Consider the following 27,723-nt stretch of genomic DNA (forward strand, 5'->3'; position numbering starts at 1 on the left):
GATTGTGTTGCATGATATTCCGACAGCGTTGATCGTTGCTCTTGTTATCAATCATTAATTTACTAAACCCAGATGTGAATATGTACCGGCCGCCTTCAAAGAGATAATGTTTGGATTGATAAACATGCCTTCACCCTCTCGTTTCTTACCGACTGGAACACCAAAAGATCATGCTTTAATCATGTCTACGGCTAGAAATGTATTTATACTTAATGTGTTGCTTATTAATACCTCATCCGTGTACTAGATGCGTGGTATATTCATGACACGAACAATTGAAATTTGTAACTCCGGTGTACTTTTACAATGCCAAATTGAGAAATCATTGTTTGAGATATCCCAGTTGGGGATTCGAACCCTCATTTCATATGTTCATAAATGAAGAGGTTAACTGTCCGTGGAAACGCCCACCATTCAGGAAGTATTCTAGAGTTCCCTACCTTTGTATCAATACTACTCGATAAATTAGACATTGGTATAATCTGCAATGGAAATTACTTTTCATGTGAAAACTACGCACCCATTTTCTACTGCTGTATTTTATAAAATCAAATAACTTTCTCTATGATATTAAGTTTTTGTAAGAGTAGTTGTCAGTAAGAGTTAGGAAAAACCATAAGTTATCCACTAGTACGCACTTAAATGGAAATGGCTGCCCCTGTCAATGAAAGTTGACCAACAAAACAAAAACAATGCAAACGGGACATTGGCAGACTGGATTTCACTCAGGTATGTTCCAATTCATTATTTAGAATCAGACAGAAGACTACCAACTAATATTTTAACCTTTATATAACCAACTGACCCTTATCAAGATTATCTTTTCTGGGATACGCACGGGACGTCGTTTACTTTACTTGCCAAATGACATTTATCTGCAGAGCGTTGTCAACGATCTTGATAGTCGGATGTTGTCCGTTTTCACGTGAGAGTTGCCATGTTTTAATTCTCCAGGTAATTTTGATAGGATTCTACAATTTTCCCGTCGTATTTATCTTTAAGAGATATGGAAATCCAAACTCGTTAAGCAAAGTTTTTTTTAGAGTAAACTCTCCTACAACTGAAAATGACAGTTCATCAGTTGTCCTATGTCATGATTGTGCTTGATTTGTTGTTAATTATGCAGGGATACAAATATGCAACCTATTAAGTAAATACTCGTTAACCATATCATCCGTAAGACCAATTAATGTTTAAATATTAGACTAGTAATTAACTTTTGTATGCTGACGATATTAATGAAGTGAAACTAGTTCACCAAAAATATCTCAAAATATACAACACATACTTCTTCTTTATGCAATTTTGTTATCTATTTCGGTGGTTCCTTTTTAATAAAGAATGTTGTTTAGATCCATTGTTGATTACCCTGTAATGGTAGTAAAGTCCAATTATTTAGAATGTTTATTGTTGAGCCATGTTTCGATCAGGCTTGTTGGTAGTAACATTAACTACATAAATTAAGTAGGTTAACTTATGTTTTTTGCCTGAACTGAGGGTCCTTGCGAACATTTGTATTTGATCAATGTTTGTCATTTGTTACCTTTATAGCACCATTTCTCTGAAACAAAGTGCACATGAAGCAGAAATGTTTCCATGTTATCATGTCTTATGCACTTTATGTGTAATTACATATGTAAGTGTGTTTCAGAGTGAGAGTGTTAAAAGTATACATGTATGTATCTCAACAATTGTTTCTTTAGACATTTCATTTAAGAATTTCTGCACTCACTAGTATCCTAAGTTGTAATTTTGATCATTTAAATGATTGAGTAATTCAATATGTATTCATGTCTTCTATTCAACACATATTGATTCAACACTTATGATTTGATTCAATATCTTCAGATGATCGTGATGGTACGCCAGAAATGGTACACTGAATGTATCGATAAAACAACAATATGATTGGTATGATTCGTGTGATTAGTATGATTAGCAATACTTAATTCACACAACAGGAATAGATCTTTTTTGTTTAAGCCATAAGACACTCAAAACAGTGGTTAGAGCTGCTGTTTGGAATTTAAGTGGGCCAAGAAGTCATGAGCAGTGAGAATTAAAAATGGCTTCACCCATATCCTGAAAAAGTAAAAGGCTAGTTTTGATATTTTTTAACCTGTTTAGTATTTCATGTTTTTTTTCTGCTTTTTCAACTACTGTTCATCAATGACAACATATATTGCCAAAGGGTATTTGTATTTTTGAAAAGTTTGATTTTAAGTGTGGTTTCGACATGTTTAGGCACTGGGAGTTTATTTGAACAGTACCTAAATAATTTTAACTGTACGCAATGGTTACTTGGCAGCTAAATACAGTTAACTACGACTCCCGCCATATGGTGATGGATGTATACATCATGACACATTATCTCAGGGAAACATTACATGAACGTATTGTGGTTAGAAAACAAGAGCTGATTTATTTTCAAGAGTAGTGCTTGATGCTACATGTACGTGTTATTTTGAGAGAATGCCATGTCTAAGATTGATAATTAAGCTGAATAAAGGACTTTATATCCTGAACAAAAATGGTTAGGGATTGTGATTATTTTTTAGATATTTTGATAAAATTGTGTGCTCAGTCTTCACAACAACAAAATATACCCCAAAATATTCATGATTCCTCTTTGAACACTTTTTGTTTGGTAAATGATAAAATGTAAACTGGTACAATTTTTGTCCACCTAATCATCCAAATGTCTTTAAACTTTAATTGAGATGCAGAGAGCATGCAAAGCCCATGATGGTTTGTTCAATACAAATAGTATTGGTATGACTATGATACAGCAAGGGGCATTGTATTATGACAGAACAATATGTATAGATGGTGAGACCTGTGAAGATTCCGGGGTAGAATACGTATTCAGCAACCCATGCTTGTCGTAAAAGGCAACTAACGGGATCGGGTGGTCAGGCTCGCTGACTTGGTTGATGCAGATCATTGATCCCAATTGCATGGATCGATGCTCTTGATATTAATCACTGGATTGTCTGGACAAGTAGGAATTGTGGCCCATTTTAAGGGTTTTGCTATATGGTATCATTATAAGGACTGGTGGACAAAAACTGTTAGTTTCTAACCCTGATATGACAGAACAATATGTATAGATGGTGAGATCCGTGAAGATTCCGGGGTAGAATACGTCTTCAGCAACCCATGCTTGTCGTAAAAGGCGACTAACGAGATCGGTTGGTCAGGCTCGCTGACTTGGTTGATGCATGTCATCGGTCCCAATTGTGTGGATCGATGCTCATGATATTAATCACTGGATTGTCTGGTCCTGATTTGATTATTTACAGACCGCCGTCATATAGCTGGAATATTGCTGAGTGCGGCGTTAACCAACAAACAAACAAAAACAAAACAAATAGATGGTGCAGAAACTGGTCAATTTAGTATTTGAGAAAGGTTCCCTTTATTGTGGCCAAAATTTATCACAACTATAGAGAGAGTGCATGAAAATATGACAAAATAATTTTTTTGACTTTGAACTTTTTGGGGGGACTTTTTGGGGGACCTTACAGAACTCCATATTCCTGGGGACTGCCTCCGTGGTCTAGGGGTAGAGCATGTTGAGGGTCCACCCGGAGAACGGAAGGTCAGGGTTTGATCCCGGGCCGTGTCATACCAAAAGACGTTAAAAGATGGTACTTGTTGTTACCCTGTCTGGTGCTCAGCATTAAGGGGCTAAACAAGGACTGGTGGGCTCGGAGTCAGTATACTGTGTCTGAGTAGGGTATTCATGTTAAAACTGCAGCATGGTATCTCAGTGGGCTAGCACTATAAATCGGCATCAGTCCGGACTAGTACAAGCAGCCACAAACACACATACATGCACGTCGCTATAGAAGTGCAATAATTTTGGATGCGACATTAAACACCATTCCACCTCACCTCACCATATTCCTGGGGCCCTTGAAGTTGAAATTAATTATTGGGGAACATTGGATCCCAAGCTTACAACTGTTTCCACACAAGAAAGCTGAAGCCAGAACCATTTCAACACGAACAGTGACGTAGTAGAACTTGAGAACTTTTGGACAGCCAAGAGAAGGACTTCTATTAAACTGGGATAAAGTCCAACCAACATCATTGGAAAAAGTGTATCAGTGCTAAAGGGGATTACTGTATTCGACATAATAGGCGCCCAGGGCGCTCTCAAAGTTAGAAATTGGGGGCTCTTATTAGAATATTATTTTGGTGAAAAACAACAGAGTTGAAAGATCGTAAATTTCGTGGTTTAAGCAACAGCCTGAAATGTTTATATACGACAGATATATTTTTTCCAGAATTTAATTTCCCATAATTATGAATGCATATAACATACGTATTATACACAAATAGTCCTGTGTACATTGATCAATCGGAAGGGGTGCTTATTGGGATTGTTCACTAGCCAATATATTAGAAAATATCGCCGTGGGCGCTTATTATGTCGAATTAGGTATGTCGAAAAATACATCTATTAAGTGTCTTAAGGCCAAGTCTTTCTGTGTGAGGTTCAGAACCTACCAAACACCCCTAATTGTATAAACAGGAATGATTGAAATACCATCTAAGACTATCCTCTTTGGGTATGTACAAAAGTTCAAAGAAATGAATACAGGATTTGAACTCACGATAGGTTTCTGGCGTGCCCAGGGGAAGCAACTCTGCACAGCAAATTGCAGTGCCTTAGACAGATGGATCCCTGTGCCCCCGATTAACTGTAGTAATACTAAAGATTCAGGTGATCCTTAACTTTTTTAAAGTACTATATAATGTAATCAGATATAGAAACAATCATTGTTTGCCTTGTGTAAATATGACTGTCATCATTTCTTGAGTTGCCATCAATCTCATTAAATTCAGATCTTAGTTATCGCTACCGCTTAACAAAGATCTGAGGACATCCGAGACCGACCTTGCGCGAACTTTGACCGTCCGATGGAATGACCAATCAGAAGGCAGCTTACTCGTGCTTTACGGCACTTATTTCAAATTGGATAAACATTAAATGTTTCGAAACATATTTTGACAAATTCTCGATAAAAAAATTGAAACCTGAACAAAAAATATTCTGGAATGGCTAATAGACGGTCTAGATTGTATGGATTCAGTCGTCAAGCCCATAACTATCGTTCGGAATACCCCGGGTTAAAGTTTTCGAGGTTGCAACATTAGAAATCACATTCCGACTGTCACTTTCATGATCTGGTAAGCAATGCTCTGATTGGTCGGATGAAAGGTCGTTCTGACATGACCCCTAATGGGATGTCCTCAGATCTTTGTTTAGCGGTTGCGAGAACTACGATCTGATTTTAATGAGATTGAGTTGCCATGGATACTAAAATATTCCTGCCATTAAGTACCACTGTGAGCTCTATCAGTGATGTGAAATAGCTCTCACCATGTGTTACAGGGAAGGTAATTGGCAATGATAATATTGTTCAGAGATCCAGTTGGGACTGCATATGGTGCAGCAGTTTGTGTTGTTGATGGTTGCTGTATGCACTCTGTGTTTCCTGTTACCAACAGGAGGATATGAGGCACTTCTATAGTTTCTGATGCATATCTATGTTATCTTCCCGGGTTAAAGGAAGGATCTTGTCATGTTCATGTTCTGAAAAAAATTTACTCAAACACATAACAAACCCTATCTTATCATGTTTGTGTTCGGGACCCAAGCATGTTAAAGCTGTATGCCAGATTAGTCTGTGAATAAGTGGCCTACATTGAGTGAGTGAGTGAGTGAGTATGGTTTTACGCCGCTTTTAGCAATATTCCAGCAATATCACGGTGAGGGACACCAGAAAAGGGCTTCACACATTGTTCCCATGTCGGGAATCGAACTTGTGTCTTCAGCGTGACGAGTGAACGCTTCAACCACTAGGCTACCCGACCGCCCTGGCCTACGTTGAGCTTTTAAAGTTAGCTTTATAGATATGCTATAATCCAATGTTAGAAATTGACACTAGCCCTGTAGTCCTTGCCAAACTGCCCAATAGTTAAGGTGTCATAAGGACTAGTAGAAATTTGCCATTTAAAGGGTTTTTGCTATATGTTATCATTATAACGACCAGTGGACTAAAATGTTAGTTTCTACTGCTGTAATCTAAAATCATGATAAACAAACTGGATAGGGATGTTCTGGGTGTCCAGGTGAGGTCTGAATGTTTCTGATTTCTGGGATATGTTGTCAAGCGAGCAGTATTTAATATTGGCAAGGAACTGAAATAAGCAGATTTGGTTTTGAACATTGCGAAAATGGCGAACAACTGATTTTGTTGAATCTTAAGAGTCCAAAGTAATCCCTGCAAAAATGTGTCTCCGCTCACCAGTGACATGAAACATGTTGTCTTGTCTCTGAGCTTTTTGCATAGTTACTGTAAACTATGTTTATAATAAACACGCTTATAACAAACTGACGGATATTACGACTGTTCTTTTGGTCCCAGCCATTTGCTAAATAAAGCTGATGGACATAACAAACACACTTAGAATAGATTAACGGATATAGCGGAATCACCTTGTGGTCCTGGGTGTACTCTGTCAACGATAATGTTTAACTGTATAACGAACTGTTAATCCCTGAGCTGAGCTCCTCACGTGTCACCAATGTGCCTGTCAAAACATCCACGGCCACAACTGTTCAAAACGGCAATAAACAATTGAAGGCAACTGATTTACTCTTAAGTACTGGGGGCGGTCTGGTAGCCTAGTGGTTAAAGCGTTCACTCGTCACGCCGAAGACCCAGGCTCGATTCCCGACATGGCTACAATGTGTGAAGCCCATTTCTGGTGTTCCCCGCCGTGATATTGCTGGAATATTGCTAAATGCGGTGTAAAACCACACTCACTCACTCACTCACTCACTCACTCACTCACTCACTCACACCTTGTCCTCAAATTACACCCTCATTTAACAATAGTGATTGAAGTGGATATATTCTGTACATGTACAGTGCACACTTTTGTTATTTATCGATGTCACATGACTTGATAAAAGATGTCTGACGGTCAAAATGCGTATAACGAACGACGGAGAAAACGAACTAAAATTAGTTGTCCCTTTGAGTTCCTTAACTGTAGTTCTCTGTATTTATCGGTAACTAATTGTATTTAGTTAACGATTATTTATCTCTGAGATTTATATCAATAGCCAGCCCTAGAATGAATAGAGATCATTCTCTAATCAGCTTGGAGTTTTATTTTTGATTACATTTACTTCAAGTGTCCACCCAGGGTATAATAGGTCATCAGCAATTCATGCTTGCCGTAAAGGCTACTATTCTTGTCGTAAGAGGCGACTAACGGGATCAGGTAATCAGGCTGGCTGACTTAGTTGATGCATGTCATCGATCCCAATTGCGTGGATTGATGTTCATGATATCAATCACTGGATTGTTTGGTCCAAACTCAATTATTTACAGACCATCGTCATATAGCTGGAATATTGCTGTTGGTGTCTCCCAGCATGCTAGTGGGGTATCATCAGGATTAGTGAGCATTTAGAGAATCTCACCTGAGTGTCTGTTGATATCAAATATATCAACTTGGGTCACTATAAGTTTGAAACCCTGGGGCTTGCTGATATATCAGTGACAGAAATTGGCACAACTTGTGTACTCCTTGCCAAACTGCCCAATAGTTAAGATATCATGACTAGTGGAATTTTGCCATTTTGATTTCTGTTATCATTATAAGGACTAGCGGACTGAAAATGTTAGTTTCTACCATTGTATATTTGATATCAGAATCAGAGCTCCAGATAAGCTTTTGGTGTTGTGGGTATTTTACCCATGCATTTTAAAATCATTGGGTATCAGTAATTCTAGGTGCGTATTCAAATTTCTGTTACCCACTAGTTTTTACACATGTGGGTATTTAAGTTAAATATTTAAAAACACTATTCATCTAGTCCCTGCAAACTGGTGTCGTGTGGGTTCGAGAGCTTTATAGGACTCAAAAATACCACCATACTTCCACAAGAAAGTGCGATGGCAAATGATCATGATGAGTTTGGCAAGGTTGACGGAATGCCAACTTATAATTTCAATATAAGTTGCTCATTTGCTAATCAAATATGCAGGGTTACTTCACAATATTTTGATGATACGCACAAGTTTTATTTTTGTAGTGTATCTGTAATGTTCGTTGCGTATTTGATACGCTTGGATTATATTTTACTGCGTATTTCTGCATTTCTGATGCGTATTTCACGCAGATACGCAGCTTATCTGGAGCTCTGAGAATACATTTACATGAGATTCTATTAAACCTCCAACATCTTTCAACGAATTTTTTCAGCTTGTTCATTAGGGCTGGCTATCAATACAGATCATAGACATCGATAATCGCTAACTTAATATCGATTAATAATCGATAAATATTGGGGAAGTATCTTTGAGTAAATACGCAAAATAAATTCCTAAAGAAATCAACATATTTCACTCCACTGGTGAGTGGTGGCACATTTATGCAGGGATTACTTTGTGGACATTTGTGAGTGAGTGAGTGAGTGAGTTGGGTTTAACGCCGCTTTTAACATTATTCCAGTTATATCACCGCGTGTCAGCTTAATGTGGGAGGAAAGCCCGAAGTGATGCAGGTCTCAGACGTTTACCACTTCGGTGAAACCCACGAGCACGGGTATGGTGCTGACAAACCTAGAAACATAATTGGGGCGAACCGGGATTCGAACCCACAATCATAGGTTTCTGGCGTGCCCAAGGGACGCAACTCTGCACAGCGAATCGCGGCGCCTTAGACGACTGGGCCACCCGTGCCCCCTTGTGGACATTTGAGATATAACAAAAACAGTAACTTTCCATCTTCAGCAATTAACATGTTGACAATAACATGTCTGTTTTGGTAAATCTAAACTTAATTTCATCACAATAGTTTATGTAAGGTATTATCGATGACACAATTTTCATATCGGTAATCATTAATATTTCTTCCCATTGATGATAATTACGATTATCAATCGTTTTGCCAGCCCTATAGTGCATAGATATATATCCGTTATATGTAAAAGTATATAACTAAAACATATAAGAACTGTCTAGTGCTAGAGTGTCTGTTCCAGAGTTCTGTTCCGGCTGTGTCATACCAAAAGACATTAAAAGATTGTGGATGATTGACTACTCTCCACGCATCACATATAGCCATCTTTCATGAAAGAGGCCGCCTCTGTGGTCTAGTGGTAGAGTGTCCGCCCGGAAAGCAGAAGGTCCGGGGTTCAATCCCCGGCCGCGTCATACCAAAAGACGTTATAAGATGGTACTTGATGTTACCGACCTGTGAAGATCCAGGGTAGAATAGGTCTTCAGCTACCCATGCCTGCTGTAAAAGGTGACTATGCTTGTCGTAAGAGGCAACTAACGGGAATCGGGTAGATGGGACTTGTTGTTACCTGGTGCTCGACATTATGGGGCTAAAACAAGGAGGGGTCAGCTCGGAGTTAGTATAGTGTGTCTGAGTGAGCTTGAACTAGAATCGGCACTAGGATGGACTAATACACTTTGAAAGATAGAACAACACTCAGTCACTCACTCACTCAGTATAACTGAACCCATGCTTGCCGTAAAAGGTGACTATGCTTGTCGTAAAAGGCGACTAATGGGATCGGGTCAGACTCGCTGACTTGGTTGATGCATGTCATCAATCCCAATTGCCTGGATCGATGCTCATGATATCAATCACTGGATTGTCTGGTTCAGACTTGATTATTTATAGACCGCCGTCATATAGCTGGAATATTGCTCAGTGCGGCGTTAAACAACAAACAAACAACAACAGTATAACTGATGTGCTTCAGCTGTGACCTGCAAACTGACAGTTTATCAATTCAGTGACAGCCCTTTGGCCATGCTGCCACACAACAAACATATCCAGTTACCATGCTGGCAGATGCACAGGTGTGTTCGGGATTCATGCAAGGATAAGTATTACCGTATTCGACGTAATAAGTGCCCCGCTCTAATAAGGGCCCAAGGCGATATTTGCTTACATATTGGCAAGTTAACAATCCCAATTAGCACCCCTTTCGATTGATCAATTTACACAAGAATTCAATTTATTAGTGTATGATAGGCACTCATGTGTTTTATGCACCCTTAATTATGGGCAAGTAAATTCTGGAAAAATATATATTCTGGTCGTATATAAACATTTCAGGCTGTCATTAAAACCACAAAATAAACGATCTTTCAACTTTTTTTTCACCAAAATAATATTCTAATAAGAGCCCCCTATTTCTACTTTTGAGAGCGCCCTGGACGCTTATTATGTAGAATACGGTACATTATAGTGTTGCTGTTAGTATGGCTATTTCAAGAATTTCACATTTTGGCATGGATAGCTATAATTTTAGCCAGTCTTTCTTTATAATGATTTCATATTTAAACTGATAAATTTGTATTTTGTGTCAACTTTATTCAATGTGTCATGGGTCAGCGGACCTTTAACCCAAGGGTCAAGCTTTAGAGGGTGTGTTGCTTTAAACATACTTACTTTTGAAATGTTAATGGACAGGTCTGTGTTGCTCTATTGTTTATTAAATATATTCACAAGAAACGAGTTGCATAAACAGAGGTGAGCTGTCAAAATCACTTAATCCGACTCCGATGATTTAGACTGCATATTACATGTTGTACACTGTGACTGGGCTACCACTGACCATGACATCGTTAAGTATAATCTTACAGAGCTCCAGATACGCTGCGTATCTGCGTAAAATACGCATCAGAAATGCAGAAATACGCAGTAAAATAAAATCCTAGCGTATCAAATATGCAACGAATATTACAGATACGCTACAAAAAAAAACATTGTGCGTATCATCAAAATATTGTGAAGTAACCCTGCGTATTCGATTAGCAAATCGGCAACATATTTTGAAATTATAAACGGGCATTTCGTCAACCTTGCCAAACGCCACGATGTCAGTTACATCATGATCATTTGCCATCACACTTTCTAGTGGAAGTATCGTGGTATTTTTGAGTCCTATAAAGCTCTCGAACCCACACGAAACCAGTTTGCAGGGACTAGATGAATAGTGTTTTTAAATATTTAACTTAAATACCCACATGTGTAAAAACTAGTGGGTAACAGAAATTTGAATACCCAGATAGAATTACTGATACCCGATGATTTTTAAATGCATGGGTAAAATACCCACAACACCAAAAGCTTATCTGGAGCTCTGATCTTATTTTTATCTTTCAAACCACGTACTTTAGTGACTCAAGAATTTTATCCTGTTTTATGACATTGCACTTGACTAAAATATTTGAATTGGCGAGATTGTGTCCCTACACCTGACAACAGGCCGTCTTGTATTTGTCACGTGTAAGTGTTGGACTCGAGTCTAATGGCCTGACAGAGGATTTTGTCTCCTCAAATCAGCTTTGTTTTCACAGATTTCAGCCTCGACATCTTTTGTCATGTCATTCATGTTAACTTCATAACAAGTTGTAAAGTGTCTGAGACCTATGGGTCAGTTCAGTTATAAATTTACCGGAACTCTAGACCGGCGGCAGAACTTTAAAATACTGGTACTTTCACTAAGTTGCTGGTCCTGTCAATTAAGTATCTTGTGATTCAAACAACCAATGGATAAGCTTGGCTAAATATAGACTAGGAACTACTTTTACAAACACGCTTAGACATTGTTTGGTTTATAGACAGCATTTGTTCATAAGCGTAGATAGAGATTTAGTCATGATTTCTATTTAAAGATAAGGATGTCATATTTACTGCTACACTGATAGGGTTAGGTTTTACTGGTACATGGTATATTTCACTGATAGATTACTGGCAAATAACTGTCAGTACAGGAATTTCACATTTTGGCAGGGATGGATATAGTTTTAGAGTTTTTAACAATTTCATATTTAATTTTAGACTGAGAAATTTGTATTTTGGGGCTACTTCATTCAATGTCTCATGCGTCAGCAGACCTTTTACCCAAGGGTCAAGCTTTAGGGGGTGTTGTATTGAACAGACTTACCTTTGACATGTAAGTGGGGATTGATGATAGGCCTAGTGGGGATTGATGATAGGCCAAGTGGGGATTGATGATAGGCCAAGTGGGGATTGATGATAGACCAAGTGGGGATTGATGATAGGCCTAGTGGGGAATACAGGGTTAGAACTGGTCCCCAGCACTTGTCATACGAGGAAAGTAACAGGACTGGTGACTTGGTTGATCACATCTCATCATACCCAGAAAACGTGGAACATTGTTCTCAATATCAACCACTGGTTTGACAGGCCTAGATTTACAGACTGCCAGGAAATAGCTAGATAACTGCTGCCTACGAAATGATCAAACGAAGTTTTTTTCATTTTTCATAGGATAAAGGTGATCCATCCTATGGCAATGATAAGTAGCAATGACAAAAATTGGCTGTAGCGCACTAGCTCAGCAAGTTTCCAATTGTTGGAGCTATCCAAAGGATTAGTAGAGATGAGAGGAGGTCTTGGGGGGATGGTTACATGTGGTCCCACTATCAAGCTGTGGACTATGTATAGTGTTATAGTCAAATGATGATATACAAAGGACGTTTCATAGAAAGTATCTAGTTATCCTTCTCTCCAGTAATGTGGTGACCAGTGATGAGAGCTGACTGTGTGAAGACCAGGCGGTCACCCTTCAGTGGTCACTCCTTGTGAATCTGACACCATGTAGACAGTGAGGCCCTGCTAGTCTGTGACCAGATAATTACTCCAGGTAATGTCTGTGTACAACCCAGAGGTCATGACCACCAACATGGGCGTTATTGATGGTGAGACTGGGTTCACTGGTGTGTGATGATGAGTCAGCAAGAATATGGAGGACAGTGCCGCAAGTCAGAGTGTGGCAGGATTATGTCCAGGGCCCACTTGCACAAAGCGATATCTTAGCGCTAAGATGATCGTAACTCCCATACTTTAACATAGGCTTACGATAGTCTTAGCACTAAGATGATCCCAATTTCCGTACTTTAACATAGGCTTACAATAGTCTTAGCGCTAGGATGATCCCAACTCCCATACTTTAACATAGGCTTACGATTGTCTTAGCGCCAAGATGATTCCAACTCCCATACTTTAACATAGGCTTACGTTAGTCTTAGCACTAAGATGATCCCAACTCCCATACTTTAACATAGGCTTACAATAGTCTTAGCGCCAAGATGATCCCAACTCCCATACTTTAACATAGGCTTACGTTAGTCTTAGCGCTAAGATGATCCCAACTCACATACTTTAACATAGGCATATGATAGTCTTAGCGCTAAGATCACTTTGTACAAGTAGGCCCAGAGCTGTAATGGTAAGCGGAAGCTGTGCTGTTACGCTTTTCTTCAAATGTTGTTCTACATGCAGTGGGGTTTCACCAAGGTGGTAAATGTCTGAGACCTGCATCACTTCGGGCTTTCCTCTCACACTAAGCTGACACGACCTGATATAACTGGAATACTGTTAAAAGGGGCCTTAAACCCAACTCACTCACTCACATGCCGTGCCCATGATGATCCATTTGGCGATTAAGGATCTATATTGATCCCCATCGCTCATGCTTTTTGGGGGTTGTTTGTTGTTTAACGCCACACTCAGCAATATTCCAGCTATATGACAGCAGTCTGTAAGTAATCGAGTCTGTACCAAACAATCCAGTGATTGACATCATGAGCATTGATCCAAATGGAATATGATGACATGCATCAACCAAGTCAGCGAGCCTGACCACCTGACCACCTGACCACCTGATCCCGTTAGTCGCCTCTTACGAAAAGCATAGTCGCCTTTTACAGCAAGCATGGGGTGCCGGAGACCTATTCCACCCTGGATCTTCACGGGGGGAGGCAAGCATGGGTTGCTGAAGACCTATTCTACTTGATCTTCACTGGTGCCATCCCTCATGCATCTTGTAATCACGAGCAGACAAATTGGGCATTGGGGGGTTAGGTCTTGTGACTTGGCTGAGTGCGAGAGTTGTGGCTGATTGTAGTGGAGTGAATGAATTGTGTATTTAACCACTTATAACACCATTCCATTAATATTATGACTGAGGGCACCAAACATAAGCTTCACACAGGGGTGGGTAGTCTAGTGGTTAAGGTCTTGCTCGTCACGCCGAAGACCCAGGTTAGAATCCCCACAAGGTACAATGTGAGAAACGCATTTCTGGTTTCCCCGCTGTGATATTACTGGAATATTGCTAAAAGCGGCGTAAAACAATACTCACTCACTCACACATTGTACTCATGGGGGCAGTAAAACCAGGCCCTTACGAGCAAATGATTAACCACTAGGCTACCCCAGCGTCCCTGGATGATTGTATGTCATCGTGACCCAGCGACGGAATGTTGATCATGCTGTTGACCATAGACCAAAACATCCAGGATACAGCTGACAACAAACAATACTATTTTGTTACACAAGTTAAATAATGTAATTATTCATATAACCTTGACAATAAACTAGATGGCGATATGTTTCTTTATAATTACAATAATAGAATAATCATGATAATTGCTAATAATGTAATTACCATCTAATATGTCTTATGTGAAGATATCTGCGACTAAGTTATAGGTATCACAGTGACGCATGTTGTATTCAGTCAGTATATTTTTTGGTGAACAGTTTTAGTGTTACATACCTATGATAATATTACTCTCTGATGTATAATGAATATGTTTCAGTTCAACTGCTGAGTTTCAGTTTCTGAAACCGATGACTTTAAAATAGAAAATATACATATGATCAGTGTATTTTTCAACAGATTTGAAATGTTATGCCAGATGAATTGATTTCCTTGTTTATCATGTTTATACTCTTATCATAGTTCAAAGTTGAAGATCAGAATGGTTGGAAATAACTTTCTTCAGCATGTTTTGAACGTGTTTAAGATTTCATGAGATTTCTTTTTGAGAAAACAGGTGATCAAATTTTACTTTTTTTATACCCCCGTTTATGAAGTAAATCGGGGGTAAATATAGTATTCCGTCCGTCCGTCCTTCCGTCCTAGCTTTTGTACGGCCCATAACTTTTTAACCATGCACCCTAGCTTCACCAAACTTGCCACACATATTAACCACAATGAGTACTTGTGACTTTTTCTAGTTTGAAGATTCTGAATTTGTTAATTTTTGCCGTTTCCATAGAAACATCAAGAATGTATGTTGTGCTAAGCATTGATTATCCCACACTAGATTGAAATATATTTGCAAAAACATGTGTTCATTTCAAACATAATGCATCCTCATGGGGTTACAAAGGAAAGGGCAGTTCCTCTGACTTAAAGCAACGGGTATATTTCATTAATTAACAAACTATTTACTATTTGTTGTTGACCAGCGGGGATAACGGGGGTATGTGAGCTTTGCTCACTTCTTTCTTGTGTCATTCTGCCTCCTGCTCCCATTTTGGTATTGAAGTTTTTGATGGGCATTTAGAAGTTGGGAGAACATGAATACAGTGTCATGTATTCATTTTTGGACATTGTTTAACTGTTATTTCTCCAAGTGAAGCGACTACAACAGTGTGAATCTGGTTACCATAGTTACCATGTCACTTGCTGCTGATATTTGCCCTGGCTATTGACATGATTGACATCACGTCACATGATGTAACAAGGCATATTTCCTGCTGAGAACAAAAAGTATAGAAATAGTTTGGCTGTCTGAAAAGTCATAACAAAGACCTGACTGCCTAGTCAGGGATTGCTGTGTATGCTCAGCACAAGTTTTTCTCCCTCGCCCTGTTATCTTGATGGTTCCGACCCTAGCTACCTAGCTGTACCCTTCTCCACCTACCAACTAGGGCTGGGGCAGGTAACTCTGGTAATCGGGTCGTGTGGGTCCTGAGTAGGACCCGGGTAGCCTTGAAACACTTACTAGTAATTGCTGTTATTTATAAGATGCTAATCCTATTTGTTAATCCCCATTTTTGTGTACATGGACCGTCTGCCAACCTGAACGAGATGTGCAAGTATGTCACTGATGATTTACTGTTTACATTTATATTTATTACTTACTAAATGTCAGGTGACCTTGGCTATATAAGCCTTCGTCCAGAGAGATTGAAAAAAGAAAAAAAAGGTCTTACCCTTAGGCTAGCTAGGGTAAGACTGGGTGCTCCGGGGCACCTAGACAACAACCACTACCACTATGTGCTGACCTGGCACATAGTGTCTTTTGTATGTATATATCAACATGTATAAAGTAAAACTGTATATACCGCAAGCCATCGTCTCCAAGTCGTCGCTTCCTACTGAGAACCATACATCGGCCCCTTGCATACACAAGTGTGCAAATTAATCATTAATCAACGACAGACCGACACGCGTTGTTACATGTATGTAAATAGTTTTTGCCAGTGCTGCGGTAAGACAATTCCAAATCAGACATTTTGTACCTATCTCTTGAGACCTACTGTCACAGCCCTACATACTACAAGCCTTCCACAATCTCACCACCATCTGATTCATGTGCACAAAGATAATCTAATATTGTACTGATTCTGACCCTTCCCCAATCTCATTAAAATCAGATCTCATTAAAATCTACTGCAAAACAAAAATCTGAGGACATCCCATTTCGGGTCACATCCGAACAACCTTTCATCAGACCAATCAGAACATCGCAGAATGATCTTTCATGAACTTGACCCACTAATTAAATGACCAACAAGAAGTCAACACTTGCCAATCAGAAAGCAGCTTGCTCAAGCTATACAGCACTAGTTTCAAACTGGCGACAATGTACTCATGTTGACAAATTCTCCGATCAAAATTTGAAAACTGAACAAAAGAACATTCTGCAATGACTAATAGATGGATGAGATTGTATGGCAGTACTTCCCCGGGCTTTGCAAAGTCAAATGTTTATCACATTGAAGCGAGAAATAGACGACGATGGATTCAGTCATTACACCTGTAACCATCGTTCTGAATACCCCATGCTAACCTTACAAGACACATTCCGACTGTCACTTTCCTGATCTGGTAAGCAACAATCTGATTGGTCTGATGAAAGGTCGTTCTGATATGACCCATAATGGGATGTCCTCAGATCTATGTTTAGCGGCATAGAGAACTAAAATCTGATTTTAATGAGATGGATTGTTCCAAGGCACTGCTGATCCATAATGGAACAAACTGATGGAAATTAATCATCATCCCAGACTCTTTTCCAAACTCCAATAACTTTTTGAGTGGTGATACATCAGTGACAGAAATTCGTACTCACTGTAGTTTCACTGTTTTGTCTAGGAGTGTTATGTTTCTATCCTTGAGTGCCAAGCTGGTCAAGCATGCCATCAGTGCCCTAAAGTAAACAAACTTGGACCAGCTTGTCCATGCCTGCTTCACTGGAGTAAGGAAACTACTGATAAGATCATGGCTAAAGAGTATCAGAGTCGGTGAGAGGGATGCTGACAGGGAGAGTTTGGGCTTATGCCACTAAGTGTACTAGTCCTAGGAATGGTAGAAATTTTCCATTTTTAATTTTTTTTTGATATGTTATCGTTATAAGGACTAGTGGACTAAAAATGTTAGTTTGTATCACTGGGTGATAGCTCAGGAACAATTCCATACCTTGTTATACTCTTTTGTTTTGTGTCTGTATGAAACATTGCAGGATCTATTTCAGTTGAGTAATAAAATACAAATTGACATGATTTCATTCCTATTTGTCTTTCAGAAATGGTTCACCACACATGAAAGTAGTAGAGACTTGAGGTTCTCTGTCCATCAATGGCTCTACCCTCAGGTTCCAGGGGCAACGGGTTCCCCGTCCTGGAAGGGCCCCCTCCAATACCCCCACGACGAGAACTGGACCGAGCGGCAAGCCTACAGCTGCGAACAGGCTATGACGCACCCCCAATACCTCCCCGTCAAACCAGCCTCCACGAGACCCAGCCAATCAAGGTCCCGCTGAGAGGCACATACTCCGACACACATCATCAGCAACCCAACAGATCCCTTATATCCCTGTCCCCCGTAGATAGATACACACCGTCCTCCACTGCAGTGACTGGGTTCATAGCTGACCTGGATGGAATAGATTTCAGTGAGTCTGGCAGACAGCCCATGGGGAACCAACGGAGAAGTTCCTCTCTGGAAGATCTCCCTTCCAACACATCTAGGAATGTCTACCCAGACATCAGTGGTGCTTTCAATGAAGTCAGACCCCCTGTGTACGGGCAACCGACGTCAGTGTACCCACAAATTCCGAACCCACCCCCGACCTCGATGTATGGATGGAATCAGGACCTGTTTAACCAAGGCTACCAACCAACTAACACCAATAATGTCCCTTCCTACCAGGCTCCAGCGCCCCCTATTGGATTTGTCTTGGACGTTGTTCCGCCAGTGCCAGGTGCGGGATGTCCGGGGAATCCCTTCGCTCCTCCGGCGGGTCAAGGAGCATGGGGAGGGGTAGCGAAGAACTCCCTGCCTCGACCAGCGAGCTGTGGAGATGTGTTTGACTCTGCTTGGAAGGAAGTTGGCGCCAATGATGGTGGATGGGCACAGTTTGAACAGCAGCAGTTTCTTCAGCCTGCAGCAGCTGAAAGTGGTTCTAGCTCGGGTGATTTAATGAACTTTAATGGGGAGCCTGTTGTAGAGTACGAGTACCTGTCCCTAGACTACTTTGACCCTCTGTATCATCGAGCCAGGAAGGAATCGGTGTCTGTAGTGCCTAATGAAGCCTCCTTTAATTTTTCATTTGGAGACGCTTTCCCGAGTTTAACGAAAGCTCAGGTTGAACCACAGACTCCCGACACAGAGAAGTGTATAAACCAGCTGGGTGAGTGGGCGTCGTCGGATCGGGCGGAGACACACGTGAAGCATGACTTGGACATGCCAGTGCCAGTCGGTGAGAGTGTGACCTATAGGTCTGAGGGGTCGAGTCTTTCAAGAGAATCATCCACATCTAAACCTCCACCTCGACCACCGTCATGGAAAAGCAACACCAAGGTATTTATTTATGAACGTTATGATGATCAGTGAGTTGGTTTGAAAGTAGTTGCATAAAATATTTTCCTGTTGTATTTTGTGTGTGGAGATTCCAGTCAGGAATTAGAATAGGTCCCGATTAGGATTTGGGATCAGAATTGGGTCACTTTAACTCATGCTTGTCCCCATGGGGATTCAAGTCAGGAATTTGAATAGGTCCCGATTAGGATTTGGGGCCAGAATTGGGTCCCTTTAACTCATGCTTGTCCCCATGGGGATTCCAGGGTAGAATAGGTGCCCAGTACATTATACTTGACTAAGATGTGGAACAGGTGGTTCATGGCAGATTGTGTCATCTTACCCATCATCCTCTGATGGGTACACAGAGTTCTGTGGCCACCTCCCTGGTGTAGTGTATAGAGCATCTGCCTGATTGGTGGTTTGATCCCTGGCAAAGTCATACCAAAAAATGTTACAAGTTAATACTTGTACAGAGCTCCAGATAAGCTGCGTATCTGCGTAAAATACGCATCAGAAATGAAGAAATATGCAGTAAAATAAAATCCAAGCGTATCAAATACGCAACGAACATTACAGATACGCTACAAAAATTATACTTGTGCATATCATCAAAATATTGTGAAGTAACCCTGCGTATTCGATTAGCAAATCAGCAACATATTTTGAAATTATAAACGGGCATTCCGTCAACCTTGCCAACTCCACAATGACAGTTACATCATGATCATTTGCCATCACACTTTCTTGTGGAAGTATCGTGGTATTTTTGAGTCCTATAAAGCTCTCGAACCCATACAACACCAGTTTGCAGGGACTAGATGAATAGTGTTTTTAAATATTTAACTTAAATACCCACATGTGTAAAAACTAGTGGGTAACAGAAATTTGAATACCCAGATAAAAATTACTGATACCCAATGATTTTAAAATGCATGGGTAAAATACCCACAACACCAAAAGCTTATCTGGAGCTCTGCTTGTTACCCTGCCTCGTGCTGTGATAGGGCTAAAACAAGGCCTGATGGGATTCTGGTATACTGTGTGTTAAACTGAGGAATGGTATCTGAGTGGGCCAGCACTGTTAAACCATCGAACTAGTACAAGCAGCCTCACACACATGAATGAACCTTGCTGTATAAGTGAAATAATCTTGAATGTGATGTTAAATCCCAATTTATCTAACTCACCTCACCACTTCGAAGTATTTGTTCCTCAAACTCATCAATGTAAATATGTCAAATTGATCATATTCTAATATAATTTAAACATATTTTACAATTTGGCTCGCTGCTTAAATATGACTGTCTATTTTGAAATCAAGCTGGATCCGTGAGCACTTTTTAAAATGTTTTTCACAACTATACATTCCTCTACTTTCAGGCCAGTATGCCAGAGAAACTGCGGACACGATTGTTCATTGATGAAGAATCAAATGCATTCTGTCATATGGTCGCAGAGTAAGTCACAACAGATAACAGGAGATAAACTATATTTACAGCACAGCTAGCGACTCTGATCCAATATTTACAGCACAGCTAGCGACTCTGATCCAAAATTTACAGCACAGCTAGCGACTCTGATCCAATATTTACAGCACAGCTAGCGACTCTGATCCTATATTTACAGCACAGCTAGCGACTCTGATCCAATATTTACAGCACAGCTAGCGACTCTGATCCAATACTTACAGCACAGCTAGCGTCTCTGATCCAATACTTACAGCACAACTAGCGACTCTGATCCAATAATTAGAGCACAGCTAGCGACTCTGATCCAATATTTACAGTACAGCTAACAACTCTGATCCAATATTTACAGCACAGCCAGCGACTCTGATCCAAAATTTACAGCACAGCTAGTGCCTCTGATCCAATATTTACAGCACAGCTAGTGACTCTGATCCAATATTTACAGCACAGCTAGTGCCTCTGATCCAATATTTACAGCACAGCTAGTGACTCTGATCCAATAATTAGAGCACAGCTAGCGACACTGATCCAATATTTACAGCACAGCTAGTGACTCTGATCCAATATTTACAGCACAGCTAGTGCCTCTGATCCAATATTTACAGCACAGCTAGTGCCTCTGATTCAATATTTACAGCACAGCTCGTGACTCTGATCCAAAATTTACAGCACAGCTAGCGACTCTGATCCAATATTTACAGCACAGCTAGTGACTCTGATCCAATAATTAGAGCACAGCTAGCGACTCTGATCCAATATTTACAGCACAGCTAACAACTCTGATCCAATATTTACAGCACAGCTAGTGACTCTGATCCAATAATTAGAGCACAGCTATCGACTCTGATCCAATAATTAGAGCACAGCTAACGACTCTGATCCTATATTTACAGCACAACTAACAATATGATACAATATTAAGAGCACGACTACTGGCTCTAATCATGTATTTAGAGAATGGCTCTGATCAAGTGAGCGTTTGTCATCTATGTCATTATGGCCATATGTATTACAGTTATGTCCCGATCCATACACTTCACACGCTAAGGAGCTGCATGCACTAGGCGACCTTTTCACAAATCTGTCCTCGCGGTAATATTGTTATAAAAGCGTCATAGCCAAAAAGATATCAGTTAAGTCTATTCTTGAAACTGTTTTTTTGCGCTAAGATGTCTTTACCTTACGACAAAAATTAGACAGGGTCGGACCAGGTCTTGAGCGTTTGTGACAGGTAAGATGGTGGACAACAGACAGTATGTTGAAGAGAACAATTTGTCTGTATCGATTCTGTCTACAAGGCTGAGTGGTTTCCACTTGCACTTTCAAAACACGGACAATAGATACTAGAAGACACGCTACAAACATTGCATTTACTGATTATGACTTATGACTAACACTAGTAATAGCCAGTCAATCACAGATGATAGCATAACAATCATCCCATACAAAATGTTATGCAAATCAGTCTACCTTATTTCTGTTGAAACACTGGCAGCATGTTTGCACACATATATCACAATGATCGTGACCTTTTCTTGCCAAGAGCAGATAATTTAAGTAGAGATTGAGAGTGGTTTCCCTTTGACTACGAGTACATATCAAATATAGTGTCAGACAGAGTGAGCACCTTGTTGATTATCTATAACTGGATGGCATGACGTTTGAAAAAATATGTATTTCTTATGAATGATAAAAGAAAACGATTCAATGTATTCTGTCATACCTGTGTAAAAAATGCTTAACATCATTTTGAGACAGAAACCAAGTCTTTTTGTATATTGTAAACCGACCTTATTTATATATGTATTCGGGGCAGTCGGGTAGCCTAGTGGTTAAAGCGTTCGCTCGTCATGCTGAAGACCCGGTTTTGATTCCAGACATGGGTACAATGTGTGAAGCCCATTTCTGGTGTCCCCCGCCGTGATATTGCTGGAATATTGCTAAAAGCGGCGTAAAACCATACTCACTCACTCTAAGGTTAAGCAGTGTGTCCTATCGTCCTACCTTTGTGCTAGTAACAAATTATTTTGGACATATTTTGGCCAAATGTGCGACCCTGTACACATCGCAGCATTACAACATACTTGCGACATATTTACGGTGAACCGCAACTCTGACATGGTTTATTCAACGCTTTCTGAGAGCAAAATCTGTGTTGAAATGCATTGCAAACTTGCTATCAATCATGGCTATTTTTTTATGAATTTATTATCACATTTTCTTTTACCTTCGGCATCTTCCTTTTGAATTCTATATATTAATCTGTGATGGTTGCTACATCCAGCTATGAATGACAACAGCTTTATTACATAATGATAATATCCTACATTGATCAACATGAAAGAATCAACATCGGCTTTAAAAATAGAGTTAACATTTATCTACAATAGCGGATTAATTGTTTATCATGCATTTTTAAATATCTAATTATATATATGCATACATGAATTTCAGTCTTTGGTATAATTGATTACGTCATTGGGAAACATTCATCTTATTTTACCACCATCGCAGAAGAGCTCACTGTCTTAGCTAAGGTTTGTGTCGTAAGGAAGAAAATGTTGACATAGGTTTTAGACAGCTTCAAGAATAGCTCTAATGGCAGTTGTAATTTTAGTCGTAAGTCGCTAAGATTTGTCTAGTTAGACAGCTTCGTGGATAGACAGCCTGGAGAACATGGAGAACAATACAATTTGTATAGCACTTTCTTGTGTACACTCAACATCTGTGACACAGGACCTCACTCTGGAATGGAACTACCTCCCAGACAAGGCACTTTTGTCTCAATCAGCAGCACAAGCCGACCAATGGGAAATAGGCTTTTTATGCACGGAAAAAATGGAATTGTTATTGATCACTATGTCCGTCGTTCTGGTGGAGAACTGTAAAACCATTACATATTTCTTGCTGAAGCTTTCTATATAGATCAGTCTAGTGGGGAACTGGTGCCTTTTGATGATTTGGAACTTTTTATTCTTTTTTGTTTTCATGATTTTGTCATGATAAAAACAAGTTGTTTATCGTTTCAAGTGCAGAACTACAAAACTGTTGAATTTTTCTGGAAGAAACTTGCTATAAAGATCAGTCTATGGTGAACTGGTGCCTTTTGATGATTTGGGATTTTGAAATATTTGTTTCTCAATTGAACTGAAAGTATCCAATGGCAATGAACCAAAAGTAGGGTAAAAGTAGTCAAACTCCATTTCCGAATAGCAACAGATTGGGGGATATGTCATCTCCTGATGACTCTTGTTCTTTCTGCTAGCCTCATAAAAAGTTCTTTCTTATCCTCAGGACCAGATATTTCACTGTAAGGACCATATGAATGTCTGCAGACAGTGTAAAGGAATACTGCTTGAGTGTGTTTTCATCTATTTCTTTTGTAAATCGGAACATATGTGGCCAAGTCGTCTACAATTCCCTGTGCAGAGTTGCGTCCCTTGGGCAAGCCGGAAACCTATCATAGTGGTTTGCGCCGATTATGTTTCTAGGTTTGTCAGCACCATACCAGTGCTTGTGGGTTCCACCAAGGTGGTCGAAGTCCAAACACCGTGAAGATCAGGGGTAGAATAGGTCTTCAGCAACCCATGCTTGCCGTAAAAGGCGACTATGCTTGTCATAAAAGGCGACTAAAGGGATCGGGTGGTCAGGCTCGCAGACTTGGTTAATCCCAATTGCGTGGATTGATGCTCATGATGTCAATCACTTGATGTCTGGTCCAGACTCGATTATTTACAGACTCCGTCATATAGCTGGAATATTGCTGAGTGCGATGTTAGACAACAAACCAACCAACCTACCTAACACCTGCATCAGTTTAGACTTTCCCCCTTCATTAAGCTTAACGTAATTGGAATACCAACTGCTGGGTCCTACGAAATAAAGTAGTTTATGATTGAATAAAAATAAAAAGTTGGCCAAATGGCACTTTGTACAAAGAGAATTATCTGTTTGGTTTATTGACTGCAGACTCAAGAGTCACTACAAGTCTACAGACGAGAAGGCGAACCCCGGGCTAATCATTTCACCCATCTCGGACAAGAAGCATAAACCCACATCAGTCAAGGTTATCATCCATTTCAAGCCATCTCAAGAACCAATCAGCTTTACCTGTGATAGTAAGTACTCACTTGTCATCACCGGACATTGTCTGTCCACACCTGTCATTGTCCGTCAACACCTGTCATTGTCTGCTCACACCTGTCATTGTCTGTCCACAACTGTCATTGTCTGTCCACACCTGTCATTGTCTGTCATCACCTGTCATTGTCTGTCCACACCTCTCATTGTCTGTCCACACCTGTCATTGTCTTTAATGACCTGTCATTCTCTGTCCACATCTGTCATTGTCTGTCCACACCTGTCATTGTCTGTCAACACCTCTCATTGTCTGTCAACACCTGTCATTGTCTGTCATCACCTGTCATTGTCTGTCCACACCTGTCATTGTCTGTCAACACCTGTCATTGTCTGTCATCACCTGTCATTATCTGTCCACACCTGTCATTGTTTGTCCACACCTGTCATTGTCTGTCCACACCTGTCATTGTCTGTCCACACCTGTCATTGTCTGTCCACACCTGTCATTGTTTGTCCACACCTGTCATTGTCTGTCCACACCTGTCATTGTCTGTCCACACCTGTCATTGTATGTCAACACCTGTCATTGTCTGTCATCACCTGTCATTGTCTGTCCACACCTCTCATTGTCTGTCCACACCTCTCATTGTCTGTCATCACATGTCATTGTCTGTCCACACCTGTCATTGTCTGTCCACAACTGTCATTGTCTGCTCACACCTGTCATCGTCTGTCATCACCTGTCATCACCTGTCACGTCATTCCACATTTGTCCTTGTGAACCTCACTCAGCCAACTATGTTTACAAATATTTTCACTACTCGATTTTGCAAAGTTGAATGTGTTGAATGCAGACATGATAAAATTTGTAATTTTCTCTTATTTATTGCTAGAAGGAGAGGAAACATATTGCTTGTGACTGTGACCTTGACACCGTGATGCTTTTTTTATGCTCTTTATCATGCAATTTGAGTTATCAGACAACATGGGTTGTGAGTGACGTCACTGATTCTCAGGAAGATAATTTATGGATGTCTACTTCTTTATTATGAGGAACACAATGTTTCGGAGTATACACTTACTCCTTCATCCGGTGAATGAATGCTATGAGGCAGAGAACACTTATATGTACCTGTAAGAACAACAAAAGTAATACTGTATTCGACGTAATAAGCGCCCAGGGCGCTCTCAAAATTAGAAATAGGGGGCTCTTATTAGAATATTATTTCGGGGAGTTGAAAGATAAATTTTGTGGTTTATGCTGACAGCTTGAAATGTTTATATACGACAGAAATATTTTTCCAGAATTTAACTGCCCATAATTGAGGGTGCATATTACACACTAGTGCTTATTATACATGAATAAATAGGTCATGTATACATTGATCAATCGGTAAGGGTGCTAATTGGGATTGTTCACTAGCCAATATATTAGCAAATATCACCATGGGCGCTTATTAGAGCGGGGCGCTTATTACGAATATGATTTATGTCGAATACGGTAAGATAACAAAGGTGGAAACTTGGCGTTGATGGGCGATTAGCAATGGATGCACGGAAGCCCAAGATCATTGACCGTGACTGATTCCTGTGTGTGGTTTCAGCGCACACCCTGGTAGAACATGTGATCAGCCAGGTCGTGTACAGTGAGTCTCCTAGTCACGGCCAGCAGCTCTCGGCGTCAGACTTCGTGCTCAAGGTGTACGACAGGGCAGAGTATCTGCAGAGGTGAGATGGCTTCTCCTTGAGGTTGGGAGGAAATCAAACTTAGCATTGCATTTAATAACTTACTTTATGGAACTGCCTACCCCAAATTTTAAGATGTTGTAAGATTAATAAATAATGTTTTCTTCCCAATCTCATCAAAATCAGATCCTAGTTCTCGCTGCCGCTAAACAAAGATCTGAGGACATCCCATTACGGGGCACTTCAGAACGAACTTTCGCAAACTTTGACGGACCACTAGAATGACTAGCAAGAAGTCGACATCAGCCAATTAGAAAGCAGCTTTCTCGAGCTTTGCGGCACTCGTTTCAACCTGGCGACTTCCATTTCAGACTAGGCTTGAAAAATATGTTGACACAGTTCTCGATTAAAATTTTGAAAACTGAATGTCCGGAATGTCTTATATATGGTTGAGATTGTATGACAGTGCTTCCCGCGTACTGTGCAACGCCTCCTCCGTTCAAATGTTTATCCCACGGAAGCAAAAGATAGACGATAATTTTGACGGAATCAGTCGTACGGGCCATAACTGTCATTCAGAATACACCGTGTTAACGTTTACGAGTTTGCATGATTAGAAAAGACATTCCGACTGTCGCTTTCATGATCTGGTAAGCGACGCTTTGATTGGTCGGAGGAAAGGTCGTTCTGACGTGACAAGTAATGGAATGTCCTTTGTTTAGCCATAGCGAGAACTAAGATCTGATTTTAATGAGATTGTTTTCTTCCATCCAATTCTGTTAAGTTGTGGTGATGAGAAAAACTCCAAGGAAATATGAAGGGAAGCAGCCCTCTGTCAAGGTCAGACCCAGTATTTTTAAGAGGGACGGGTGCAAAATATTCAAATCCTTTTACAGTCAGTTTTACTGCCTACAACATACTGCATTTGGTTTTCAAAACCAGGGGGTGGTCCTGACCCTCTGGATCTCCTCTCGGGATCTGCTTATACCTTGGCATACGAAAGCAACACCCCAATGATCATGTGTGTCTCCCTATCAACCATTTTTTAAGACTTACCCCATATACCATGTTCACATGTGCTTACAGTGTTGTATATATTCCAATCTCATTAAAATCAGACCTTAGTTCTCGCTACCGCTAAACAAAGAGGACATCCCATTACAGGTCACGTCAGACCGATCTTGCGTGAACTTTGACCGACCAGTGGAATGAACAATCAGAAGGCAGCTTTCTCGTGCTTTACGGTGCTAATTTCAAATTGGCGACTATGCTTCGAAACATTTGTTGACAAATTCTCGATTACAAATTTGAAACCTGAACCAAAAAAAATTCTGGAATGGCTAATAGATAGTCTAGATTGTAAGGATTCAGCCATTAAACCCGTAACTAACGTTCGGAATACCCCGTGTTTATGTTTTCGAGGTTGCATGATTAGAAATCACATTCTGACTGTCACTTTCATAATCTGGTTAGCGACACTCTGATTAGTCTGATGGTGGTCGTTCTGACGTGACCCGTAATGGGATG

At 40.2% G+C, this 27,723-nt stretch overlaps 1 protein-coding gene across 1 annotated transcript in view; it reads left to right on the forward strand.

Annotated features, from left to right (window-relative positions):
* Positions 1 to 643: 643 nt before the first annotated feature.
* The window catches only part of LOC139466734 (phosphatidylinositol 4-phosphate 3-kinase C2 domain-containing subunit alpha-like), a 68,964-nt gene continuing 41,884 nt past the window's right edge, over positions 644 to 27,723 (forward strand). Inside the window, exons 1-5 of the mRNA XM_071248392.1 lie at positions 644 to 729; positions 17,685 to 18,961; positions 20,342 to 20,418; positions 24,400 to 24,548; positions 26,115 to 26,238. Coding sequence (XP_071104493.1) covers positions 17,738 to 18,961; positions 20,342 to 20,418; positions 24,400 to 24,548; positions 26,115 to 26,238 — 1,574 coding nt within the window. The 5' untranslated portion in view covers positions 644 to 729; positions 17,685 to 17,737. The remainder of the gene's footprint in view (positions 730 to 17,684; positions 18,962 to 20,341; positions 20,419 to 24,399; positions 24,549 to 26,114; positions 26,239 to 27,723) is intronic.

Source organism: Haliotis cracherodii, unplaced genomic scaffold, assembly GCF_022045235.1.
Source record: "Haliotis cracherodii isolate W230 unplaced genomic scaffold, xgHalCrac1.p SCAF_19, whole genome shotgun sequence".
Taxonomy (NCBI): domain Eukaryota; kingdom Metazoa; phylum Mollusca; class Gastropoda; order Lepetellida; family Haliotidae; genus Haliotis; species Haliotis cracherodii.